At 41.3% G+C, this 24,738-nt stretch overlaps 7 protein-coding genes across 7 annotated transcripts; 3 read left to right on the top strand and 4 right to left on the bottom strand.

The window, feature by feature from the left end:
- Positions 1-1,120: 1,120 nt before the first annotated feature.
- LOC134190329 (synaptogyrin-1-like) lies at positions 1,121-3,491 on the bottom strand. Its single transcript, XM_062658782.1, has 3 exons — positions 3,414-3,491; positions 1,238-1,648; positions 1,121-1,171 (listed from the first exon to the last, which is right to left on the bottom strand). Exons 1-3 carry the CDS (start codon positions 3,489-3,491, stop codon positions 1,121-1,123), a joined length of 540 nt encoding a protein of 179 aa, XP_062514766.1.
- A 451-nt stretch (positions 3,492-3,942) lies between these two features.
- Positions 3,943-6,936, bottom strand: LOC134190068 (synaptogyrin-1-like). The gene is made up of 3 exons (XM_062658485.1): positions 6,812-6,936; positions 4,274-4,693; positions 3,943-4,206 (listed from the first exon to the last, which is right to left on the bottom strand). The coding sequence occupies exons 1-3, from the start codon at positions 6,884-6,886 to the stop codon at positions 4,156-4,158; spliced, it is 546 nt and encodes a 181-aa protein (XP_062514469.1). The 5' UTR covers positions 6,887-6,936; the 3' UTR covers positions 3,943-4,155.
- Positions 6,937-7,189: 253 nt separating this feature from the next.
- LOC134189888 (dual specificity protein phosphatase 1-A-like) lies at positions 7,190-9,482 on the top strand. The gene is made up of 5 exons (XM_062658282.1): positions 7,190-7,750; positions 8,221-8,284; positions 8,338-8,474; positions 8,535-8,587; positions 9,129-9,482. The coding sequence occupies exons 2-5, from the start codon at positions 8,263-8,265 to the stop codon at positions 9,247-9,249; spliced, it is 333 nt and encodes a 110-aa protein (XP_062514266.1). The 5' UTR covers positions 7,190-7,750; positions 8,221-8,262; the 3' UTR covers positions 9,250-9,482.
- Positions 9,483-9,538: 56 nt separating this feature from the next.
- Positions 9,539-14,437, top strand: LOC134189353 (uncharacterized). The gene is made up of 7 exons (XM_062657587.1): positions 9,539-9,846; positions 11,273-12,403; positions 12,476-12,595; positions 12,657-12,791; positions 12,859-13,089; positions 13,252-13,438; positions 13,825-14,437. Exons 1-7 carry the CDS (start codon positions 9,571-9,573, stop codon positions 14,196-14,198), a joined length of 2,454 nt encoding a protein of 817 aa, XP_062513571.1. The 5' UTR covers positions 9,539-9,570; the 3' UTR covers positions 14,199-14,437.
- Positions 14,438-14,545: 108 nt separating this feature from the next.
- Positions 14,546-21,019, top strand: LOC134189354 (magnesium transporter NIPA2-like). The gene is made up of 6 exons (XM_062657588.1): positions 14,546-14,675; positions 14,773-14,988; positions 15,047-15,103; positions 19,179-19,269; positions 19,339-19,499; positions 20,125-21,019. Exons 1-6 carry the CDS (start codon positions 14,573-14,575, stop codon positions 20,826-20,828), a joined length of 1,332 nt encoding a protein of 443 aa, XP_062513572.1. The 5' UTR covers positions 14,546-14,572; the 3' UTR covers positions 20,829-21,019.
- A 196-nt stretch (positions 21,020-21,215) lies between these two features.
- LOC134189355 (leucine-rich repeat-containing protein 51-like) lies at positions 21,216-22,163 on the bottom strand. Its single transcript, XM_062657589.1, has 4 exons — positions 22,024-22,163; positions 21,902-21,951; positions 21,669-21,851; positions 21,216-21,506 (listed from the first exon to the last, which is right to left on the bottom strand). The coding sequence occupies exons 1-4, from the start codon at positions 22,124-22,126 to the stop codon at positions 21,216-21,218; spliced, it is 627 nt and encodes a 208-aa protein (XP_062513573.1). The 5' UTR covers positions 22,127-22,163.
- Positions 22,164-22,930: 767 nt separating this feature from the next.
- On the bottom strand, positions 22,931-24,724 carry LOC134190116 (ragulator complex protein LAMTOR1-like). The gene is made up of 6 exons (XM_062658540.1): positions 24,631-24,724; positions 24,423-24,514; positions 24,274-24,363; positions 24,123-24,200; positions 23,145-23,268; positions 22,931-23,085 (listed from the first exon to the last, which is right to left on the bottom strand). The coding sequence occupies exons 1-6, from the start codon at positions 24,670-24,672 to the stop codon at positions 22,993-22,995; spliced, it is 519 nt and encodes a 172-aa protein (XP_062514524.1). The 5' UTR covers positions 24,673-24,724; the 3' UTR covers positions 22,931-22,992.
- Between the last annotated feature and the right edge of the window lie 14 nt (positions 24,725-24,738).

The raw sequence follows: 24,738 nt of genomic DNA, 5'->3' as shown, positions 1-24,738 counted from the left end.
GGAAACTTGGATATGCAGACGCTCCACTCCTAGATAGATCGATGTCAACCGTTTTCACTTATAGAAATGGGAGGTTCTGCGGTTTCGAAGAAGGTCATCTCTCTAGAACGAAGTTTGAGGGAAGTTACGTACTTGATACGTCATGCCAACTTTGGTTAATTACTGGAGGCGTGGAACGTGATGTATTTCCGGCTCGACAACTACCACTCGCTCCGCCTACTGCATAACACGTGATTTTGATGACGTAACAAACACGTCATTTGCCATTATCACATGAAAGGATTCTGCTTCAAATGCACAACGTCATTTGCTGCGTCGTCTGCCGCTATGTTGGTCACGCCCTGGGCAACAGCGTTTGCTCACGGAGTCGTTAGTGTGTCGCGGACCTAACCCAAAGTTACAAGACCTAGAGACACAAGACAAGGTCTAGAGTTGGATATGTCGAATTGAGTCGTGTGGTGCTGATTGAGCACGTGACCGGAGTTGGAGCAATCGCTACAACGTCTTGAATTAATTAATGGCGTCGGACTAGTGAGAAACTTAATCAAATACACATTTCAGTTTCAAATATACGTAGTTTCAATTTAGTATTCGTCAAAACCGCGGCCTCTAGCTCTCGGTCTAAGAAACGTGTCTACTGCTACTACAGTACGTGCATCCATGTAGACGTAAGATGGAAATGACGTATGCAGGTTGGGAGACTTGATTCAATACTTTGACTAACACGTCTCTAGAAGCTGACGAACGTACTACACTATATTACTTTGATTGCCCACGCATCTCACCATGTCAAATAGGAGAGGGGCAGGCTGCGCGAGACTTGTACTTTGGAAGTTTCCAAATATTGACTGCACTAGACGCAAGCTTAAGCTTGTCAATGCAGCTAACCAGTTGACGTTCAATGACGTCATACTAATGATCAATAACTAGATTATTAATTTTGTGGTCGCTCAGCAGTGATGATAACGAACGTTAGAACGCAGTCTAGAATTGATTGACACTGATTTTATTATTACAGTTACAACCATCTTCACGACAGGCAAGAGACAACTAAATCACAAAATCTGATAGAGCAAAGAAACGACATCTAATCAGAAGACAAACAGCAGAACTGTTTGTATTAGGCTAGAGCTTTCTTTAGACGAATACCAGCCATAATAGCCAAAACAATCTAAACACACAATATAGTTAGACAACACTTACTTCACATCTTACAACTTCTATATTCAGAGAGTACCCAAACAACTCCGCTCATCAAAGAAAAGGCAATTGCTGCTCCTGCTTCTGCTGCTAAATCGTTAATTTTGTATCCATAATATTCTTTATCTTTGGGTTCTGCTTCAACCCATTTGTCTAACAAGTAGATAAATCCAACTATCCACAAAAACGCAAGAAGCCCCGAAAGCACCAAATCACTAATGGTGTAAAATTTCTTTACGACCGCACTTCCCACTTCACAGAAATAGAGAAGAACGTCGAGTGTGATGTAGACGATCACAAAAAGGAGAGTGAGGGCTCCCATTGCAATGCCGTAGTTACAAGCATTTACATCACCCTTATTTTCTCCGATTTTCAGTCCAAAAATGCAAGCACGAGGAGACTCTTTTAACTTGTCTGCTATTACTCCCATGACAACAATACCAAAAAGCTAAAATTGATTAGGCTAACGTTAGCATCGCAAATTACCATTTTAAAATATTTAACAGTATTCAACACAGACAACATTCGTGTAACTTAGAGAACGTACAGTTGAGCGTAAATTGCAGCTACAGATGATGTAATTCAAAAGTTTTTGCATGGGTAGAATTTACTCGTATACATATATTTATGGACACGTGCATCAAGTAAACATTAAACGAAAATAACTACATTAACGTTTGAGTCATTTTAGTACATGTCCGTATATTAATATTTTAGGTCTACTAAAATAGTTGTTTAATTAAAATGTAAATACAGTAGTACTGTACGTACTGGACACAATTGGATTGCCATACAATATAGCATTACATTAAATTTTGAGTCATTTTAGTACATGCCACTAGATTAAAATAAACTTAATCACACGTGCACGTTGGTAGATGCCTTAACATAGTTACTGACCAGTCAAAACGTTTGTAAAAATATTTTTTATCTAATCGCAATTTTAGTATCTACTGGTATTATTCCATTGTCAAGCAAAAACCCACGTGCACAGTCAAGCACACACCCATAACAAGTAGGTCTCATCTCTACTTGTTTATATTATTGGCAAACCTTGAAATCGAGTTGAATTTAACTCTCTTGAGAAAACGTGTTTTATATGCTGAAATAGCCAGTTACGTATTTCCTTCTTGCAGCAGGCAAATTAGACTTTGACCGGCGCCATCAGGAAGTTCAAGGTCAGGCACAAACTGGTAGCAAACATTGTGCGGTTTTCAATTTATTGTCGTCAACTTTCTTCGTCAAGATTGTAATTAAGTAAGCTCTGGTTCTTTTCCGAACGTGAAGAATTGATGGAGCACGTGCAGAAACAATTGTCTAAAACACTAATGCAAGTACATGCACCGTACAGCCTTCATTCATCACTGCTCTGATACCATGCATGTCTCCGATGGTGTAACGCAACTTAGTGAAACAAAAAATACAAATTTGTATCTTTGCTCTATAGATGGTGCAAAAAAAGTAGCTACTACGTACTACCACTTATTTTTCGTCTAGAGAATAAAGAAGCTAGGCGTTACTGCAAAGACAAAGACAACAAACAGTACACCAAGACATTAGACAACAGGTGAATTTATTGCTTTAATTAAAACGAAAATCATAAACCGAAGGTCTAGAGTTTAAGATATATGAGCAAGTCAATGGCAGCATCTCGATCGACTGGCTGGCATAGCAGCATCGTACAGCTGACGATCACGCGGCCATGCAGCAATGCGTCACTATTAGCCACACCTACCGGTCACACTACTCCAGCATAATTTGCATAATTAACACCCATGGTTGTAGTGACGTAAAGCAGGCAGGAGCATCACATCGCGCCCGCATTCCACAGTGACACGAAACCGGTAGCTTTACAATTACAGACGCAGGCCAAACTTCACGAACATTGCAATTTTTAGTGTGCTTTGCAAGAGATCAATTTGCATGCATAGCATACATCAAAATCCTTCGCTAGCTAGAGAGAGAACGTTAGCATCATTGATACGTACATGCAGATACGGCTGGAGGCATCTTTCACATGATGAGCCGTAACGTTCTACGATGCTCGTCTAGATTATTAGTACAGTAGTAAAGCAACAGTTTTGCTCTCAACTGATGTCGTCTACAAGAGAGTTCATCTACCTAAGTCCTGACCAGTTACGTCCATACATGCACATCTCTCAGAGTTACAGTAGACAGTTACTCGTATACAGCTGCTACTGACGTTTACATACCAATGCTAGAGCTCTCAGTCCAATTCGGGCGCAAACCATCAGCTTGCCACTGCTACCAGTTCTGGTTTCATCAGCCATGATGCTCGAAGATTCTGTAGTACACTAGACAGTACCGAAGTGCTCGATCGTCTCTACTTATACGGCTCTCGATGATCGCGCAGCCATACAGACGTTACGTACTTTGACCCGCGTTGCGAAACCAATTGTCCGGTTTACGAGTTGAACTGCATCGCAACTGCATGCGAGTATGTAGCCAACAGACTGTCGGTCCGATACCCGTTTCCTGATTCGATTTTCCTAGTATCTGCAATTATAGCGCGCGTGCCCAAATAGTTTACGATTGCGGGTAGCTGTAAATATCTATAGGCTTCGAAGTCAATTTGGCGTTTCTCAAACAGATTCTAGACAAACAACTGTCTGAGAAGTCGATTTCTGAGACATTGCACTGGCTGCTAAAAATTAAATTAATAACAAGTCCACGCGAGCGAGTTGCGACGTTCAAAATTTGGGAGATTTCGGTGGTGATTTGATTGCAATTTTTAATGTGCATCCAACATCGCTTCAACTTTACTCATCTAACCATCAATTAGCAACATTGCAATACAAAGTAGCGACAGAAGTCACAGAATTTGGCATCCTAGAGAGAGAAACTACAAGTCTAGAGCCAATTCATTCAAGCAGCAGCAGGGAAAACAGAACTGCATAGTTGCACAATAAAGAACTGTTTGAACAATAACAAGTTCTAAGCTAGAGCACTCTTTACACGAATACCAGCCATAACAGCCAAAGCAATCTACACACACAATGGTTAGACAACACCTATGCACATCTTACCAAATTTATGTATCTAAACAACTTACCCAAAGAATTCCGCTAAACAAGGAAAAGGCAATTACTGCTCCTGCATCAGGGGCATAGTCATCAATTGACTTTCCAACCACCTCTAAACTTTTAGGTCCTGCATCATCCCATTTGGCCAGTAAGTAGATGAATGCAACAATCCACAGAAGTGCAAAAAAAGCCGAACCCACAAGATCACCAATGGTGACAAATTTCTTTATGACCGCATTTCCCATATCACGGAGAAATAATAGAATGTCGAGTATGATGTAGGTGATCACAAAAAGAACAGTAAGAACTGCAATTGCAATGCCATAGTTACAGGCATTCTTATCACCGCTATTCCTGCCCAATGTCAGTCCAAAAATGCAAACATCGAGAACTCCAAAGTTAAGCTGTAACTTGTCTGATATTACTCCCATGACAATGATAGCAAAAAACTGCAAAATCAGTCAGTGTTTACCACTGCACAGTTACCAATTTCTATCATCAAATGTATACACAGAAGATATTTGCACTCTGTCGTAATCACATGCAACATATCCAAAGGAGAAATTCCTACTATTACAGTAACAACTGATGCACGAATAAAATTCCTGCGTAAATAGATACATAAACAAAACAGTGACCAACATAACCTCAATTAAATTTTCAGTTGTTGCAGTATATGTCTACTAGGACTGTTGTTCAAGTAGTTATAGTACACAATCCGACTACCAATAAATACAACAGTCAATTGGCACCATAGACATTCAGAAAATACGTTGTGTGTTGTTCAGAGTTTCTGACATGCCCTGACAAATCTAATGAAGACCTGAATCCATGGAATTTCATAATCTGATTGTGTGTAATCTACTATTTACTGATAGACAACATAGATCACCACGTAAGTATACCCAAAGTCAATAGCAATGATAATAAGTATTTGCGATCTCAATGCATTTAAAACTCTTGTTGTACAAAAGTCCCTAACAGGTAGACATTTAGTTGCATATTGTTGTTCTGTGCACTGGGCTGATTAGACGTTGACAGGCATTTACTACTGCAAACTAAAAGTCTACAAAAGCTTAATTGTGGAATTAATCTATTTTTTCCACCTGATGAAAATGGTTGTCTCTGCTTCAGTTTAAAAAATTCAGCCTATAGATTTTGACATGGAGAGAAACGCCTGCATTAGGAACTACAACTGTTCCTAAATACATTGAAGAGTCTTTTGTCATCTTTGTCACCATGAGACACCATGTAATATATCAATCCATGGACAGACCAGGCGACGTTTTCTATCCCAACTTCTCTTACGGGAAGGCTTGCCTATTTTGATATGATTATCTCAGTGCAAAATTCATTTTCTCCCTCACATATCATCAATGCTGCCGTAAAGGCTGGCACCCGTGCTGCAGCTCAAGCTGGGGAATTGAAGAAAGACAAACGCCATGACTCCAATGTTTCATCTTATGGTTGCTTCTTCTATCCTTTGGTAGTTGAGTCATATGGAGTCTGGTCAGAACATAGTCTTGAACTGCTGAAGTCCATTGCCAAGGGTCTACTCTGTCTACCTGTCAAAGTTTCAGCTGAGCTACTACTAACAACTACCTGTGAAACTGTAGCAATATAACTCGTGAATGATAGCTAAACATCTAGATGTTTTGTCTGTAGCTAATGATATATATATATATATATATATATATATATTATTGAAACACAAGCTACTACTAGCATTTCAGATCAATCCAGAATGACTGATAGACAAAGATACGTTGACAAAGACAATCATTTGACAAACAGGACACCAGAGACACGAGAAAATGTTGCTTGAACAAGAAAATCACAAGCTAAAACAACTAGAGGTAGCTTGCATTGTCTACGACTAGCAATCGTAAAGCAAGCAGCTGCAAAGATAGGCTCATCGTAAAGTCTTTCTAGTTTCAGAGCCTACCTGTTGAGTTTGCAACCACAATGATACACTGCATGCTCCTTGACAGATAGACAATACATAATTAAATTAATTAAATTTACTGCCCGCCCCCACCCATCCAGAACAGGATGTCAGTTGGATGAGAATCCAATACTAATAAGGCCCTCAACGATTGTCATTGCCATAGCAAATAGAGACTCCAAACATAATTTGGAGTACAAACAGACACCTTACATATTAATTAATTATTAAATAGATGTTTTACGGTAATTGCCGTAATTGACAGCAATTTTAGAACGCCGAATAACAACCACCCGGTGGCCCCCCCACGTACACTAGTTATACAATGTACAACATCGCCTTCTCCACGTGTACCAACACGAAGTGCTCGGATTAACAGTACTTGGGGACAGCTGCCCAAAGAAACCAAGTCTAGAAGTTAGTAGAACGGTTTTCGACAAAGTCTGCACCGCATCCGCATTCTCCACCAAACCGGAAGTCTTCGAGTGTAACAGCACGCAAATGGCGGCCGCTCGATGAGCAGCGCTTCATTCTATTATGCGTATGGCGCAGGTGTAGCAATAAAAATGCAAGTACAAGACTGATACAAACACTGAATTTTGTTCGTAACTAGATGACATACCAACGCTAGAGCTCTCAGCCCGATTCTGACGTAAACCATCAGCTGGCTACCACCGCTGCCACTTTCGTCGGCCATAACGTTCGAAGATTCCAGTACACGTGTACCTCTATTTATAGACAGCTAGTTACAAGCTGCAGGCCTTCGAGCGTACCGTTTGTCCGCGCACTACAGCAATAATAAATTAATTATGTATTAATTAATTAATTAATATATTAATTTTTAGTAAACAACATTGAAACAGTTATATGCTTAATTTTAGTTAGTATTTTCTGTTTTGTTGGTCCCTTCAATTTTCTGTTTTTGTTTGTTTTGTCTTTACGGCCATATCCCGTATTTGGTAATGAGTAAGTATCCCGTATCAACACAACGTATCCCGTACATATTCCTGCATCCAAGTGTCTGTTCTCTAGCTGCTACTGTACTTGTATGACTGTAAGCAGTAACCACATACGGCACGTGACTCCAGTGGAAGTGTTCAATTCGTTTCTCTGGGACAATTTGCTTCTTGATCTACGACCGTTGGAACTTTACGAGCTCGATCACATCGATCGGGCAGAATGTTGTCCCGTCGGAAGTGATACGAATGTCGAATTTGAGTATCACGAACAGAGACGTACAGTCATCGTGTACGATGCTGATGGTACAGTCTGCAGCAGAAGTCCCGGAACTGCAGAAGAGCAGCACTTGCAGAAACTGATCGCAAGGAAATTATATTGTGACGGCAACATGAGCTTAACTTAATATAGTTGCGTTTTTTATAGGTTTGTTGGTTCTGGTGTTGTGTCTGTTTGGTTACTCGAAGGAGGATTTGCGTCATTTAAATCTGCGTATCCAGTTTTGTGCACCGCTCATGAACAGTGTGACCCGTATGTCTGTTACCCGCAACAGATTGTTCCCGGTGTGTTTTTGGGAGCACATATTTGTGCCGAACAAGTGAAGGTATGAGTTTTAGTTGTCTGGCTGTCTGTCTCTCTGTCGGTCTGTTTGTCTGTCAGTGTGTTTGTCTGTCTGTATGTCTGTCTGACTGTGTCTCTGTCTGTCTATCTGTTGGTTTCTATGTTTGCCTCTGTCTGTCTATCTGTTTGTTTCTATGTTCGTCTGTCTGTTAGTCTAATTGCCTGCCTGCCTGCCTGCCTGCCTGTCTGTCTGTCTGTCTGTCTGTTTGTTTTGTTTGTCTTTGTATGTCTGTCTGCTTGTCAGTCTGTCTGTTTGTTTGTTTGATTGTTTTCTTTCTGTTGCTTGCCTGTCTGCTATTTGTGTAATTGGATGTGTGTGTGTGTGTGTGTGTGTGTGTGTGTGTGTGTGTGTGTGTGTGTGTGTGTGTGTGTGTGTGTGTGTGTGCACATTCATGTACTCTTTTGTATGACCACACGTCCACACACATACCATGCTACCTCATAAATTTTTAGGTTCTGCAAAACCTTCAAATCACACATATTCTGAACTGCACCATGGAGTTGAATCGACATATAGGTTTGATCAGTCCAATAACCCATTTGCTCAACAGCTGATCATTCGTTATCTAGACACTGCAGTCCAATATTGTCAAATTCCTGTGGAAGACACGTTAGAACAAGATCTCAGTACTCATTTCAAAACGGCTGCGGATTTTATACATAAAGCTGTGTCAAACAATGGTAGAGTTCTTGTCCATTGTGAGAGGGTATTACCACACTCAGGAGAATTGCAACGTTTTGTCTTAGTTTATACAAATCCTTTATAGGGATGCAGTCGCTCAGCCACATTTGTAATCTCTTATCTGATATCAATGAAAGGGTAAATAACACTCACCAGTATGTTTTTATATTGTTAATTTTGGAAATTAATTAATGTGATGTTTTGTTATATTAATGTTGTGTATATTGGTCCATATTGGTCCAGTATATAAGGCATGCTAAGAAGTGTTGTTAATTAAGCACAGTATGTGACGCAAATATTATTATTGTAACAAATTTACTATACTAAATGAATATCTGTTCTCTGAAAACGAAAATCTTTACAAAAAATTACGTAGACAAGCTTCATTGAGCCACAATTGTGTTACTATATCAATTATGTATTTAATTAATTAATCACTTGTACTGAATGCTGTAGAGTGTCTAGTGTAACTTGAAATTTTGACGCTTGCCAGACCTGCCATGGTCTGTGCACTAGCACTGCCATCCCAGCAACACTAAATGTGACTAAATCTTGAAACTGAGGATCACTGAAATGTGGAAATTTGCTTGCATACGTTTGATTGAATTTTGACTTGAGGTACTTAAAATCAAACTGTAATTTTTGGAGTTAGGACATTCATTGTATTGTGTTTGACTAGAATGTCGGTAGCAGAAGCAGTGGAGCACGTGAGACAATGTCGATCTGTGATTGCTCCGAATGCCAGTTTCATGTTGCAGCTGCACAACTTTGAACAGCACTGCAAAACTGCTGCAGTTTAATTAAACAATTGTGCCATTTTTATCTCGTATAGTTCTATATTTGCAATGCTACTAAACATTTTACATTAGACGTGATCATATTTTTGACATTACATCACGTGATCGTACCTAAGCTTCAACTAGAGTATTAATTTAAGGTTATACATGCCTGTCGTTGCAAGTTGGACAACCATTGACATATGCATGTTAATCTGAGAGTAATAGAGATGGAGTCAATAATTTGCAAGAGTGCAGCAACTGGTTGAATTCTACTTTCGAGTTGCAACTTCATCTCCCGTATACAAGGAAGTTTTAGTGCTTGAGTCGGTGTGGAGTGCAAATATGTTACCATTTTTCGAAGTCCTGCGCATGATGGCGGAGATGGAGGGCGAGGAGACGCCTGATAATTTTCACATCCTTCCGAGTAGCAACGAGTGCTGGATCGACATTTTCGAGAAGTCCAAGGAAAGATGCGGTCTGCTGTGTCTCGAATTCACTGGCAACTGGAGTACGGCAGCGAGGCGCGTTCAGAGGCTGTTTGTTCGATTGGCGTCCAAGACCAGCGTGCCGTTCCTGCGTGTTGAAGTGGCGAGAGGAATTTTGAACAGTCACACGGCTGTGAGTTTGTCAGTTTGAATGTCTGGCGTATATGTGGCTCAGCAGGCTAGACTTGGGTTTGTGCAATGTGCACGCATGCAAACCGTCCAGTGGCGTTCAAACAGTCACGTGACCATAGACTCCACCTTTGGGCGTGTTTGAGTTATTGGGAACCCAGGATATGTATGCATACAGATAGTGCAATACCAGGGGGCGCAACTGGCGTTGTTGCGCTGCGTGTAGCGCCAAGCCCAAATTTGCAGCGCCAATTAATTAATTTAAGCATGTGCACTATGGACCGAACGAATTTCAGGGTTTTATCTCTGGAAAACTTGAATGACTGCGCGGCACTGGGTATATGACCGACCACACTGTTCAAGACTTTCCTTTTAGAGTGTTTCTGAATCACAAGAAGTATTGTGAACTAATGGGCTTTCTAACTAAGAGCGTGTTCACATCAGTCCTAATCATGATTATTGTAACGCCATTCTAACGCTGTAGAGAGTAGTATTACAACTGCATTAGTGGCGTTGGTGCTTGCATGTGACTTTGGCACGTGAGGTAGTATAAGCTAGAAGAGCATGTCGCCAGTGTTTCTGATGTTGTGTTGTATGTTGAAACGTACAAATGCAGTAACAACATGGTGACGTATATGGAAGCGCATGTAGATGTGTACTACATGATTGACAATTTTCTGCTGTCCCTGAAGGAGGTGCCAGAGAAGCAAACTTAGTGTTTTCCTCTTCAAAACCTAAAGCAATGGATTCGTCAAGACAATTCATGCGAATTCTTGCCAGATATGACGGATGAAACTGTCGAGGCTAATTACACTCGCGTACCCATGAGACTTACTAATCATAGTTAGTGGTGTAAACACGCTTGTCCAAATGTTGGCCTAATCATAGTTAGTCCAGATGTTAGTGTGAACACACTCTAAGTCTATTTTACTCTTCCTGAATGTAATAGATAGTGAAAGTCTAGACATGGGTCACTTCGTATTCAACACCAGAGGGGATTTTGCTGCCAGATTTTTAGCACCATTGTTTTCAAGTCTGCACATCCTTGAGTACTTGTTTGTGGATGTAAATCTGACAGTAAAATATATACACCAGTATAGTCCTTTATAGTCAAAATTGAAATGCCAGGCTTGTCTGATTTATAAATAGTGTGCATACAGTGATTGTGTTACATGAAGTAGCAATAATTTTCAGGGTAAGAAATGCTAAACCGTACAAACAATGTGGGCTGTATGGTGAATGCAGACAGTACTATTGATATGGTTTTATACAGTAATAATGGTAACGATGTAATCATTAGTTAATTACCTTTAGCTAGAATCAAAACTTTTATTATTTGGTTTACAGGGTGTATGGGTAGGTTCACGTGCATGGGAGAGTTTAGATTAGATTTGCTTACAAATGACATTACAACATATGCTTTGTGTTAGGTCAAAGGAGCAGTTGGTGGTGTGACAGCGGTACCCACATATGCCATTATGAATTTTGCACAAGGCAAAGTTGAAGTTCATAAGTTTGAAGGTAGTACTGCAATAGAAACGGGTGCGTTTGAAGCTCGTCTTCGGGAAATAGCAAGCCAACGTCAACGAGAGAGAGAAAGTAAAGAAACTGCAAAGATGCTGGGCGATGTGTTTTCACTTGCCTTTGCTGCTGCTGAGCTGGAAGCTCTGAAGAAGAAGAAGGCAGATCAACAGAGACAGAACCAAATAGAAAGAGAGCAGCAGGGTAGAATAGAGCACGAAGCGATTGTACAAAGGGAGCAAGAGCAGCGAGAACAGCAGAAGCAGGAGAGGATTCGATTACTTGAAATCGAAAAGGAACAAGAACGACGTCGACAAGAAGAACAGCGTCTTAGAGAAAGACCAATGCATGTTCAGGATCTACTGAAATTGGATTTGGAAAAAGTGGCTATTCGTGAAATCAAGAGTATTATGGAGAAGATGCACATTAGTTATGTTGGTTGCACATCTCGACAAGACTTGATTACCCAGCTAGTCCAGCAAGTTCCCGAACTTCGTTTGAAACGTGAAGAAAAGGCTCCTCAAGCAGCAGCTGCATGTGCCAAACTCAATGAAGCAACAGAATTGGAAAACTCTCCCAACAAACATTCTGGCTTAGACTTAAAGTCGGCATCAGTGTCTCAACTCAAAGCGAGATTAAAGGAAATGGGAATATCTACGGAAAGCTATGTATCTAAAGAGGACATGGTACAAGCTATTAACGATGCTCAGTCACCGAAGAGTTCAAATGAACATGTGAATATGCTGAGAGCTCAGCATTTTGAACAGAAGCTGAGGACTGAAAATGAGCGGTTGGAACTACGACAGCAACAACTTGAGAAGAAACTTCTTCACTCAGAGGATCGTGAGAGAGCCCTGAATCGAGATTTGACAGAAGCTCAACAGCAAAGCAAAGCGATGGAAGGTAAACTGGCAAGGGCTGAACAGCAAGTGACTAGGTTGGCGGGTGAAATAAACACCTTAAAACGTCGCAATGCAGAGCTTGAATCTATGGGCAGTAGTGCCAGTACGAACAGTAGCTCAAGAGCTTCACAAGCTGCTGTAAGTGATATAGATTTTCTTCTTTTTTTTTTCCTTACCACTACAACCGTGCAGCATTCTATGTGTTTACAGAGTTCCAATCTGATGCCAGGATGCTTCAATCAGTCATCTGAAGATAGAGTACAAGAGCTTGAACGTACAATGCTTGACATGATGATACTATTCACAACTAAAGCTGAGGATTATGATGTGGTATGCTTGGCAGTGAATAATTCAATGTGTCGTGGGCTGATGTTATATTGATATTTGACAGGTGAAGCTTATAGATTCTGGTTGTGAGGGTGCTGTTCATTTGGTGCAATGCTCTCGTTCAGAGCTGAGAGATACTAAACGTTTGTATGCACTGAAGACTGTCTTTAACATTTTTGGCCACCAGACTGTGTCAAAGGTGTGTCAGTGTGAAGGATTCCGAGTAGTTGATATAATTTTTATTTTCTATGTCTGTGATTTGGTAGGTTCGTCAGCAACATGAGAATGAATACCAAACTCTTTCAGTTCTTCCCAAACATCGAAACATTGTCAATTTGTATGCTTTCTTTTTCGATCGACTGGACTCGCAACAGTTTCAGTTGCCACCTGATAGTCAGATACAGGCTCGTTCGGTCTCATTGTTCATGGTCATGGAGTACCAGCCAAAAACTTTGAAGGGCTATGTTGAAGAAAAGTCAAGGGGTCGAGGTGTCCAGGTGTGTGTGTGTGTGCATGCGTGCATGTGTGTGTGTGTGTGTGTGTGTGTGTGTGTGTGTGTGTGTGTGTGTGTGTGTGTGTGTGTGTGTGTGTGTGTGTGTGTGTGTGTGTGTGTGTGTGTGTGTGTGTGTGTCAAGCATTTAGTTGGATGTGGTTTGTAGGCTGCTGAGGTTCTAAGCTGGACTTATCAGCTCCTGACAGCAGTCGACTTTTTGAATGCTCGAAATGTTGTGCATCGAGATCTAAAGATGGACAATATTTTATACTCAGATGAGGGTGTTGTGAAACTATGTGACTTTGGCTATTCAATTCAGCTTGATCCAGGAATGAAAATGCCTTTGACAGCAGGTAGGAACATTGAGGAAACAAAGGACAGACAGACAGACAGACAGACAGACAGACAGATGTAACGCTACAGCAATGTAACGTTAGAGTGATTTCCAGGAAGACATCTCGCTTACTGGAACATACAAGGAAAGTCAAGAGAATGAACAATATACACAATTATTAATGTGCTTTACTGTACAGCCCTATATAGGACTGGTTTGTAGAGTTTTAGTTTGGTAGAGATTATGTGCGATTGAGACAGTAGACTTAATTGCTTAGTTGTGTTGAATGTAGATTTCAGTGTTGACAATATATATTGGACAGGCAGACAGACAGACAGTTTTGTAGTTTAGAAGTGTGTCAGCTCTCCAGCTCTTTGTGTACACTCAACAGGTTATTGATTCTAGGTATGTCTAAAGGTGGCAATGCTGCTCATCTTGCTCCTGAAGTTCACCTAGCTCGTCCTGGACGAGGTCGCACGGTTGACTACTCAAAGCAGGCAGTTTGGGCTACGGGCGTTCTTTGCTATGAAATGTGTAATCATCGATCTCCTTTTGATGGCATTTTGGATCAGTGTGGTTACGGCTCAGACAATTTACCACCACTGGCTGCCATCCAGGCGTCTACCGGGTCAGGCGCTTCACTGCCCAATGGATACCAGAAGTTTGTCAAATCACTGTTGGAGTTTGTGCCACGTCTTAGACCCACATCTTCCGAGGCCATAAAGATAGTGAAGCGAATGATAGAGGAGACAAATGTACCACAGTTCAATCGGTTCTGAATGTCGCTTTGTCTAGATCGATGTCTTGCATGTGTAATTATAACGATGCAGCACGTGTTTGCAGCTTGCAACTAGATGAGATGGTACTGGTTGGAAGGCAAAATCAGCAAGTACAGTGCCGTTTTATTATTTGCTTATTTTGAAATCAATTTTTATAGACTGTGTGCGGGCGGAGGTATACATGTACAGTGTACACTTTAGAAGTACAGTACACACTGCGTGGGTATAACATTGTTATCAATCGTCATGCCATCATATGCGTTTGCGCATGCGTGTGGATATCCTCACTAATCCAATTGTATATTCTTTGTCACTGCGCGTCATCGCATCGACGCAAGCTCGAATTTCGCTTATACGGGCTCTACGTTTGCGTAATGCTCGGCACAATATTACTGATGTTAGTCTTGAGCGTTGGATCGAGTACAGTTGTTCATCAAGTTTCAAACTCTCTCCCATTCACGTCCACGCCCACATCTGGTAAGTGGAATGTCTCACATACGGGAGCTTTACACGACGTCATTACTGGCTGTCTCTCGTGTCCGAGTTGCTGATCGTTTCCTTATACAATCACAAGGTGTTCTCGGAGTTCTGATGACTCCTAGTCCTAACCATTCGCTGTTGGTAAGAAGTAACAGCTCCATCGATCATTCTGGGATGAATACTAGCAACAAATCAGATTTCTACATCGGATTGGGTTTGGCTTTGAGTTCGACCGTCTTCATTGGGTCTAGTTTTATAGTAAAGAAGAAGGGGCTGTTGAGAGTTGCGAGGTCGTCCGGTGGACGAGCCGGTAAGTCACCAAATGGTGTCGCTTCCGTGTGTGGTCTGGTAGTCGGTACCTTTCTCAGGGAGTGGAGGCTTTGCTTACTTGAAGGAATGGCTGTGGTGGATTGGATTGATTACAAGTACGTTAGTTTTTTTATTATGTGTTGGCTGTTAGAGTAGTTGTGGTCAGGGATGTGTTTTTCTTTTTTGTTTTTGGAGCTGTCTTGTCTGTATATAAATGGTCTTGCTAAATAACTTGATTAATTAACCAAGTTAATAAACAATGTGACTGTTGTGCATGCTTGTTTCATGCTGTTTGTTCAATGAGGTGTGTGTGTGTGTGTGTGTGTGTGTGTGCGTGTGTGTGTGTGTGTGTGTGTGTGTGTGTGTGTGTGTGAGAGAGAGAGAGAGTGTGTGTGTGTGTGTGTTTGTTTGTGTGTGTGTGTGTGTGTGTGTGTGTGTGTGTGTGTGTGTGTGTGTGTGTGTGTGTGTGTGGCGCGGTGGAGCAGATGGTAGAACGTTGGTGATGACATCTGGGATCTTGTATTCCGTGATGAGGTTTGAAGGTTTGATCCTGTTGGAGGCGACACTGTTGCAGTTTCCTTGAGCAAGAAACTCACCCACACTTACTTCTCTCGACGCAGGAGTATAAATGAGTACCTGGTCATTGACTGGGGTGGACAAGACCGCTGGCTTGACAGCAACATCATGCAGCAGACGGGTACGTGTGGGCCTTGATGTCCAGTCCCAGAGCTGCGCCATTATCAGTGCCCCTGGATGACTCTGGCCAAGCTCCAGGTGGATTATGGCGCTGGCCCCAAGACTCCACGTAGCACATGGAGGCCCTGTCTCTAGAGGCAGGGGGAGCTATCTCCGCAACTGACCTCAAGGTTGACGTCGAAAGACGTGGAGGGCTTAACATTTGTCCATTGTGTGTGTGTGTGTGTGTGTGTGTGTGTGTGTGTGTGTGTGTGTGTGTGTGTGTGTGTGTGTGTGTGTGTGTGTGTGTGTGTGTGTGTGTGTGTGTACAGTTTGTGTTGTGAGCGTTGAGGGAAGGAGATTATGCTATTAGCTGATGGCGTGCCTTTGGAGTTTTGCTTTGTCACAGGGACCCAATTGTAATGATTAAAGACTGAAGACATGAATAAGAAGACAAACAAATTTGCTGATAACAATAAATTTGTCAACAAGCATTAGATACACTTTTTATGATTTGGGTAGTCCAAGTTCATTGATTGTTGTAGTTGTGTACATGTGTTGTCTGTGTTCATTGTTGTGGTGGAAATTTAACAGACTAAAGCCTGGTTTACAATATGATGCCGATGACACTCCCTAGGACATTTGCGAGAATGCTGGCGAAGACGCCGAGTAGGTGTCAAATTCTGATGTTGACGCTGGACCATTTACAATATTATTTGATGAGCGTCAGTAACAAGCCACTACGCGCATGCTCATCATAATCATAGGCCATGAATACAAAAGTTTGTGATTTGGTTTTCATTTCCTCTCGCACCAAGTTGTCGCAGAGGCGCTTTCCCTTTTTTTGAAGCAGTTTGGTGCTGGAAGCCTGGTATTTTTATATGTTTTCCAAGCGTTTTTCCAAGCGTTTTTCTTGTGCCTTGCATCTATAAGCAACCGTGGCTTGATCTGCCACAAGCAGCCATACCTAGACGTGTACCCTGTCGGTAGGCTTCTCTTCCATAGTTTACTTCCGGTAATTTCACTCCCAGATTTGATCTCTGATTTGTCGACAAAAGGCATGGCCTCTGGCAGACGCTAGAGCACTTCTGGTTTGGACACTAGAGTTGAACTTGAATTAATTCTAGTGTCGGCAACGCCGACAACACTCGTGACGCGACGTGCGAGTGTTTACAATATGATGCCTGCCTGAGTGATGTCGCTAGTGCAGAGCGGAATATAAGGAAATTTTTTTGTCGGACAAGCAGGTTTGCCATAGCTACGCCCATTTAGACCACACCCATTCTATCAAATTTTGAGCCTGCAAACAGCACTTTATTTCTATTATTTGACATATATACAAAGCATGACAATAACCAGAACAACTTTGAGACAACATACCTGCAAGGCAATCATTTATTGTGTTACAGTAAAGTCTAGAAAAGAACTATGGAACCTCAAAAGACAAATTTGAAAGTGCACTATAATTATGTGAGACAATAGCAGAACATTAACATGGAAACCTAGCACAACAATGTGCAAAATTGTATTCAGTCAGACCCTTTAAATTCTGGAAGACTACTTGTAGACGCTGTCTTAGAGGATTATGCGACACGTCCCAGTCATCTAAACTAAAGCTGCTAGTGCTATTGTCTTAGGGCAACTCTCGAGTTTTGCTTGCTCTGTATTGTTTTCTGAAACCTTGATTAGGACATCGGTTGGTCTTGCATCTTTTCCACAACAACTGAATAGCAGCGTCAGCAGGAAAGTCTTAAAGTGATGGTTCTTCATTATATACTTCCATAGGGTCAGACAAGGTGGTGTTGCTCATGCTAGTGCGCCGGTCTGTCTTGATCAGTTTCAGCAACGAAGACATTCTTTCAATATGTGTGGTAGTTAAGGGGAGACTAATACTATGTGTGGACAGGTGTGAAGTATGTACCACACAGACTCATAGCACACTTTGCTGATGTGCAGATATTTTCTAGCATAACGGACTACCTCCTCAACATGAAGAGAAAGAATATTAACCCCTTTGCTTTCTAGTGGTGTGGCAAAATGAACAGCAAGAGCTTCTATAGCTTCTCTAACCTCTGCATTATTATCAGCATTTTCGTCTTCAGTATCTTGCTGAACGTTAGGTTTTCTTGGCCATGCTTGGGTGTCAAGAAAGGCAATTATATGACGAAGTATTGGTGCCACACCAACCTAGTCGCTCCTTCATTTTATTATCAAGGCATACTAAATCGGTATTCATCTTTTCTGCACAGTTACTTAGTGTGCTGACAGAATAGTTTGCCAAGGGGCTCCTTGAAAGAAACCGTTTAGAATCTTTCCAGAACGACTGGAATTTTCAAAGAAACAGCAGTCACTGCTATGGCTTCAACAAGATTGACAATGACAAGAAAGAAAACATTCACAAATCAGGATGTTTGATTACCGTCTTGAGGACGATGTTTCTACTAATTCATGTCCTCATATTAGGTGCTGTGTTATGCGCATTCTAGGTAAAAAATTGTATTTTACGGCAACTGATGTCTCAGTAACCCACCTCACCACTTCGCACAGAAGCTTACTGTCTATGACCCATGAGTGTGAACTTTGAAAATCTGTAATATCTCCGCTGTTTTTTGGACCTTTGCGATGGTCTCGGAATCGTTAGAAACCACCAGGTCTGGCAGGTGTTTATTAAATTATTTAAGCCCTTCCTACCAAAGAAACCAAAAGATCACACTTTTGCATATCAAGGACATATTAGAAATGGTTATTATCCAATTATCCTGTGAGATCAATGAATCATCAACTGGAACCACTTAATTAAGACAATTAGTGTAACATGCTCTAATGAGCACACTTAGTGTGACCTCTACCTCATTACTCACTTCCCAGCTCAGGCTTATGGGGGGGAGGGGGATAGAAAGATAGTAGATGTACCGCAAGAAAACATACTCTCTGATAGTGCACATAATCTGACTTATGAGTGTCCGGATCATGCCATTTGGGTGTTACAGTTCGAGTAACCAATGTCCGGACAACACAATATATGGCCAGACATGGACTTGTTTTGACCGGACAATGTCCGGTGTCTGGGCATTATATTCCCCTCTCCTGGTGTCCTCGCTAGCACCGAGACATATTATAAACTTAGCTTAATTCCCCAATTTTATGTGAATAGAAGGAATACTAGAGTGCAAAGATACAGTAACTGCACATCTACTGTACTAATAACACCTCTTTCTGAACAGACCTTGCAGGTTACATTGTATCACATGTTTGTATGAAAATAGAAACTTTACATGACGAGTTGTAAGTTACTGTTAGTGACATAACCATACTGCCACGACTCTTTTGGGTTGCCATGACTTTGCATAATTGGAAGACAGTTTTATTTATTGTAATAAATATTGAAATTATGCAACAGATTCTACAAACAATTGTGGGACTACTTGGGGCACACGATGATGTAATGGCTGTTAGTTGGATTAGGATATTTTTCATTTATTGCTGTGTTTGATTTTGTCAATTAATTGTTTTTAGTGATTGCTGGTGAAGTGGCTAACTTCTCAGCGTATGCATTTGCTCCTGCTGTTCTTGTGACTCCCTTAGGAGCTCTAAGTGTAATAGTAAGGTAATCTGATGTTTTCTCCTTTTTGTTCTTTTCTGTGTCATCCATGTGCTATTGGTGTTGTTTGTGTAGTGCATTCCTGGCATCAATTCTTCTTGAGGAACGACTCAATTTGCATGGTAAAGTTGGGTCTCTGCTGTGTCTTCTTGGCTCTACGGTGATTGTAATAAATGCCCCTGATGAGCAGCAGCTGGATACAATGGTAGAAATTAAAGAGAGAATAGCAGATGCAGGTAAACGTTAACTTTCCTTTGGTGTTGTATACGTTAGTTTGGCAATAGTTGGACTGGTCACAAAGTGTGGTTTCTCTGACTTATATTGTTTTTTTTTACCAAAAATGCTCTCACAAAGGATGATCTCATTATGTCCCAGCTGTCTAACAAAGCGTTAACTACAATTAGACTAGGATTTGTTCAAACAGGTGTTTTCTGCTTTTTGTTGTGGCTAATGACATGATCTCCTTTGCTGTACACTTGTATCTTATGCATATTTCACATGGGCTTTTGTATAGTAAACATTTGTGTGCATGAATTTGTTGAAATGGCTGTGTGCTACAGACATATGGCAATGGCTAATATGCAGGACAACTATCTAGTGATAACAGTGCACTGTGTGAATATGGTACATCTACGTTAGGACACAACATGCCTTTATCAAAATCTCACACCAAAAGGCGATGTTACCAAACGTGTTTTGATCTGGAAAGTACAGTTCTACGTAGTATGTGGTTGTTGTTGATGATGAGACAAAGAGTGATGGGTTAGTGTCAGTGTGCGAGACAACTCTCATATTATATTTTAGTATTTAGTGTCTCTCATGTCACATCAGTGACCTCACTCTCACTTTTGTCAATTACAGCCTTTCTGACGTATGCCGCCATCGCTATTGTTGTATCACTTGTACTGATCATTTATTATGCACCTCGTTATGGCAAGACGAATTTGATGGTGTACATCGCAATCTGCTCACTGATTGGCTCGTTATCGGTGACGTTTTGCAAGGGTTTGGGTGTGGCCATAAAACAGACGTTTCGCGGTCAGAGCCAAGCAGGCAACTGGTTGACATGGTTGTTTGTGCTGGGTGTGGCCGGCTGTGTCATCACACAAATGAATTACCTCAACAAAGCATTGGACATTTTCAACACATCAATGGTGACTCCAATCTACTACGTCATGTTTACGACGTTTACAATTATATCGTCAGCCATCTTCTTCAAGGAATGGCAGGACCTCGACCCCAAGCAGGTGCTTGGTGTACTCTGTGGGTTTACAACTATTGTGACCGGCGTCTTTCTAATCCATGCATTCAAGGACCTCAAATTTAGCATTTCTGACTTGCCATTTTTTCATAAAGATTCGCAGCAGAAATGGCTCGAAGCAATGGGCGGTCTAAGAATGTCTCAGCTGGCGGCTAACGATGAGGTTGACCATCTTGATGAGCTGAGAAAGCGCCAGCAAGAGTTGGGTGAATTTGGGGATGAAATCAGTTTGGGCAGTGATGATGATGAACCCACAGATGAAATGTCAAAGTTACAGCCAAATGGAAATGTATCGCGTTCTTGATATTTAGTGTTTGTATAGAGTTATTAGCCAATGTGTATATACATGTATGTATCGATGTTCGGTTAGTTTTATATTTCCCAACTATTAAATCATAAACATGGGTTATATATACATATGGGAGATACATACCAGACAGACAGACCAACCATTCGATTTCTTGTTTGTTGAAACAAACCGCACTTGATGGGTCACGTGGTAAAATTTTGATATCAACAGTACAGACATTGTATGTATATGTGTGTCCCTAGTCGACTGCAAAACATTGAAATTATGTCATGGTCCTAGTCTATTTACAACTATACATCATGATGTATCCATATGTTTCAGGCGCTATTGAGTCAATTCATTCTTGTGTGTCTATTGTACATGTATGTCATCTTAGATGTTTCACGTTTCATTCAACTTCTTTTTGCTGTGTGGCTTATTCCCATATATTTGTTTCCACGATGTTGCGCGTGCTCGATCTGATTTGGTGACGCCACTGAAATCGAATGTCTTCAACTGTGGTAGAATCGACAGAACGTACTCTCTGTACCCCTTGGCACTCTCTATGGGATTCCCATGCAGTGTGAGCGATTTCAACTTTTCGAGTTTTGCAAGCTTGTCGACCTCTGATAGTTTTGTAATACTGTTGGCATGGAGATATAGGACAGTGACATTAGGATACTGCAAGAGAACCTACAAACAACAGAAATGACTGCAACTTCATAAAAATCAACTAAATAGATGTATTTCTGTTTGACAACTGATGCCTGACAGTTCCCTTTTATTTGATGACTACACGTGGATGTTTGGATGTATGTAAACATCCGGTTATCACGCTACACTCAATGCACTCACCTCGTCTATGGTTGCTAGGCTGTTGAACGACAGATCTATCCAAGATAGCGCGCTAGGTTGAGACAGTAGTTGCTCCACGACTTCTCCAAAGTTCCCGATGTCCGATAGAGTGTTGTTATTTAGTCTTATAGCATTAGTACGATATTTGGGCGAGCCGTCAATTTGATTTAATATCTGACTGGCCTGCAAACGTCACAGAATAACGACGAGTGTAGCTTACACTAACAGCCTACCTTGGGTGATCTAGCCGATGGGGCCGTTCTAGGTTCTTCATCAGTAAATTCTGAAAGAGAATGTGTTACTCGCTTTCGCTAGCGGAATGGTTTTATCTGTGGTTGCCCGGACAACGCCCTACCTTCCATCTTGCTGATGCCTTTGAATGAGAAACTGAGAGGTGAACTGCTCTTGTTACTCGCATCGACTACTGGTTGTGCCGTCGTTTTTCCTTTTTTGCTCATCGCTGGCGATTGGTACGTAGACCCTGGACACCCTGGACACCCGTATATAAGTGTGGGCGGAACCTAGCCTTGGAGACCAAAACGCACTTTCTTGCCTAACGCACAAATTGCGCCTTCCTCGAATAGACGCCGCATTTCATTTAGTCGCCGTACAAGGAATAGACCAATTTGAGACATGTCCACCCTTCTGGATCATTGATCATTTGCTCTGCACTAAAAAAAGGTAAATCTTTAGAGTCATGATCATTTAGTCGAACTACTTGAGGACAAATTTTTTCTGCTGCTGACCTTAACCTTGCCAATATTAGTAATAACAAAACAAACTCTACGGACGGCGTATATTCAAAGAATAATTATATATATATATATACATATATATTGATTTTTTTATATTTTACCCACTAACAGTGGGCAAACAAATCACACATACTCCCACATAACATTGTCAACATTATATATATATATAATTAGCCTCGGCATTCCAGACCGGTGTAACGCCAATTAAAATCAACCAATACTAATTGGCGCTACACAAGTCTGGGATGCCGAGACACTGGCTACACTTGTATAAAAGCACTGAATCCTATTGAAAGGCATCACATTTGGTTAGAGTTAATATAGGTTAAACTGTTTTGCTTAATTTTCATGTAATCATTCAAACCGGGTCTAGCCAATAACACAGCGTCATTAAGATGCTCGCTGAAGGGCTTGCTGAGCACAAGCCTAACTTCATTTGCCAGCCAGTATACACTTCATATAAGAGATCTACTTACTACTGTAGTAGTGTTTTTAGAGCCCAGTAAATACCACCAAACAATTTCCAGTGGTTCATTCTACTATGCAATAACAAATCAACAAATTGTAGTTTATGCAACACCAAATGGCACAACGAGTGGCTCAGTCTGCTTCACTTCGAATTGAACTAATGAAGCAGTGACATGAGTTGAAGCATCTTGGATCTGAAAAATTCAAATGTGTTAGAAACAATCTACGATTCAACTTCAGGTGTGAAGCATACAAATCTTATATCACTTGACGATACAGGAGGCTTTGACAGAACTTCATAAGGTGAGAGGCCAGTGTCTGGTAGACTAACTGGAGCTATGAAGCTTCCGCTGCCAGTAAATGATGACATCCTAGTCCTACAAGACACGCAACACGATCAGCCACAATACACAGAAAAATGACAAAACAAATGGGAGCAATATAAACAGTCACAGATGCTTATGACATGGATTTCGATTTCATGGTAAGGGTGAGCAGTCTAGCGACAAGACACAAAAACAAGGACATTCAATCTGGATATATTCAACTCACAGAACTATCCAAGTGACACAAGAAAATTAACTAATACAACACGGCAATAAAATTTCTGTTGGATGGTTCACATTTAACAGTAATGTGCTGCAAATTCTAGTCTGCTGAACTCGCTAAATTATCTAGTATAAAGTATGTATTGACAGACAGACAGACATAAATACATACAAAACACAAACATAAGACAGACAGACCTATAGGACATAAGACAGACAGACAGACCTAGGACATAAGACATAAGACAAACAGACCTATAGGACATAAGACAGACAGACAGACCTATAGGACATAAGACAGACAGACAGACCTATAGGACATAAGACAGACAGACAGACCTAGGACATAAGACATAAGACAAACAGACCTATAGGACATAAGACAGACAGACAGACCTATAGGACATAAGACAGACAGACAGACCTATAGGACATAAGACATAAGACAAACAGACATAAGACAGACAGACCTATACGACATAAGCCAAACAGACCTAAGACCTAAGACATAAGACAAAAAAGGCATAAGACAGACGAACATAAGACAGACAGACAGACAGACAGACAGACAGACAGACAGACAGACAGACAGACAGACAGACAGACAGACAGACCTAGGATTTAAGACATGCAGACAGACAGACAAACTCCAAGCACCAACGAAACTATACAGCACACCATACTTGTACTGTCTTGCTCTGTCCATGTATTCCTGTTGCTCAATACTATGAGGACTCATCGCACTCACATCAACCACATTCCTACACACAACAACAACTTGTTCACCACGTCATACACACAAAACGTCAAGCCAGTCCGACAACACAAACTCACGTGGCAGTCTCATGCAAAATTCTGCTCAGTGCAGACTGCTCGCTCGACCGTGCAGCCGACGACGCAGACGTTCCTTCCAAACTATGATCTCTGTGAGAGAGAAACAGTCAGCCAGCTCACACGCAACACGCACTCCGCATGTTGTATACACTAAAATCGGTTTGCTTGCTGACGTTGTCCCCCGAGAATGACTTGACGCCGGATTTTGTAGAAGAGTTGAACGCTCATCGCTTTCAGAATTCTACAGGTAAAAGATGCTCACACTTTAGAATATAAAATTTGACAATTAGAAGATTTCGTAGGGGTTCCTCAAAGGAGGCCTCTTAAGATCAAATGCTACTAGTCTATTGAACTCACTGGGTCGTTTACTTTTGTGTCTCCATCGCAGCAATTTCCCATTGTAGCGGGTCAGAGGTGGTCACGAGGTTTGACGCGGTGTCACGTGCTAGTGGAAGCATCACGTGC

The sequence above is a fragment of the Corticium candelabrum genome, chromosome 14 (assembly GCF_963422355.1).
Source record: "Corticium candelabrum chromosome 14, ooCorCand1.1, whole genome shotgun sequence".
Lineage (NCBI taxonomy): Eukaryota > Metazoa > Porifera > Homoscleromorpha > Homosclerophorida > Plakinidae > Corticium > Corticium candelabrum.
Note: the sequence above shows the minus strand (reverse complement) of the source record. Positions and strands in the feature narration are given on the sequence as shown.

Coding starts and splice junctions, on each gene's coding strand:
- LOC134190329 (XM_062658782.1), bottom strand. CDS start 3,491: ATGGCTGATGAAACCAGAACTGGTAGCAGTGGCAAGCTGATGGTTTGC. Junction 1,649..3,413: donor GACTGAGAGCTCTAGCATTG/GTATGTAAACGT, acceptor AATCAATTTTAG/CTTTTTGGTATTGTTGTCAT. Junction 1,172..1,237: donor TGATGAGCGGAGTTGTTTGG/GTACTCTCTGAA, acceptor TTGTGTGTTTAG/ATTGTTTTGGCTATTATGGC.
- LOC134190068 (XM_062658485.1), bottom strand. CDS start 6,886: ATGGCCGACGAAAGTGGCAGCGGTGGTAGCCAGCTGATGGTTTACGTC. Junction 4,694..6,811: donor GGCTGAGAGCTCTAGCGTTG/GTATGTCATCTA, acceptor CTGATTTTGCAG/TTTTTTGCTATCATTGTCAT. Junction 4,207..4,273: donor TGTTTAGCGGAATTCTTTGG/GTAAGTTGTTTA, acceptor TTGTGTGTGTAG/ATTGCTTTGGCTGTTATGGC.
- LOC134189888 (XM_062658282.1), top strand. CDS start 8,263: ATGGAGTTGAATCGACATATAG. Junction 8,285..8,337: donor GGAGTTGAATCGACATATAG/GTTTGATCAGTC, acceptor TTCGTTATCTAG/ACACTGCAGTCCAATATTGT. Junction 8,588..9,128: donor TATCTGATATCAATGAAAGG/GTAAATAACACT, acceptor GTGTTTGACTAG/AATGTCGGTAGCAGAAGCAG.
- LOC134189353 (XM_062657587.1), top strand. CDS start 9,571: ATGTTACCATTTTTCGAAGTCCTGCGCATGATGGCGGAGATGGAGGGC. Junction 13,090..13,251: donor CAAGGGGTCGAGGTGTCCAG/GTGTGTGTGTGT, acceptor TGTGGTTTGTAG/GCTGCTGAGGTTCTAAGCTG. Junction 13,439..13,824: donor GAAAATGCCTTTGACAGCAG/GTAGGAACATTG, acceptor TATTGATTCTAG/GTATGTCTAAAGGTGGCAAT.
- LOC134189354 (XM_062657588.1), top strand. CDS start 14,573: ATGCTCGGCACAATATTACTGATGTTAGTCTTGAGCGTTGGATCGAGT. Junction 15,104..19,178: donor GTGGATTGGATTGATTACAA/GTACGTTAGTTT, acceptor AATTGTTTTTAG/TGATTGCTGGTGAAGTGGCT. Junction 19,270..19,338: donor GCTCTAAGTGTAATAGTAAG/GTAATCTGATGT, acceptor TTGTTTGTGTAG/TGCATTCCTGGCATCAATTC.
- LOC134189355 (XM_062657589.1), bottom strand. CDS start 22,126: ATGAGCAAAAAAGGAAAAACGACGGCACAACCAGTAGTCGATGCGAGT. Junction 21,952..22,023: donor AGGCATCAGCAAGATGGAAG/GTAGGGCGTTGT, acceptor ATTCTCTTTCAG/AATTTACTGATGAAGAACCT. Junction 21,507..21,668: donor GCCTAGCAACCATAGACGAG/GTGAGTGCATTG, acceptor TGTTGTTTGTAG/GTTCTCTTGCAGTATCCTAA.
- LOC134190116 (XM_062658540.1), bottom strand. CDS start 24,672: ATGGGAAATTGCTGCGATGGAGACACAAAAGTAAACGACCCA. Junction 23,269..24,122: donor GACAGAGCAAGACAGTACAA/GTATGGTGTGCT, acceptor CGTGTCTTGTAG/GACTAGGATGTCATCATTTA. Junction 23,086..23,144: donor CGTCAAGTGATATAAGATTT/GTATGCTTCACA, acceptor TGAATTTTTCAG/ATCCAAGATGCTTCAACTCA.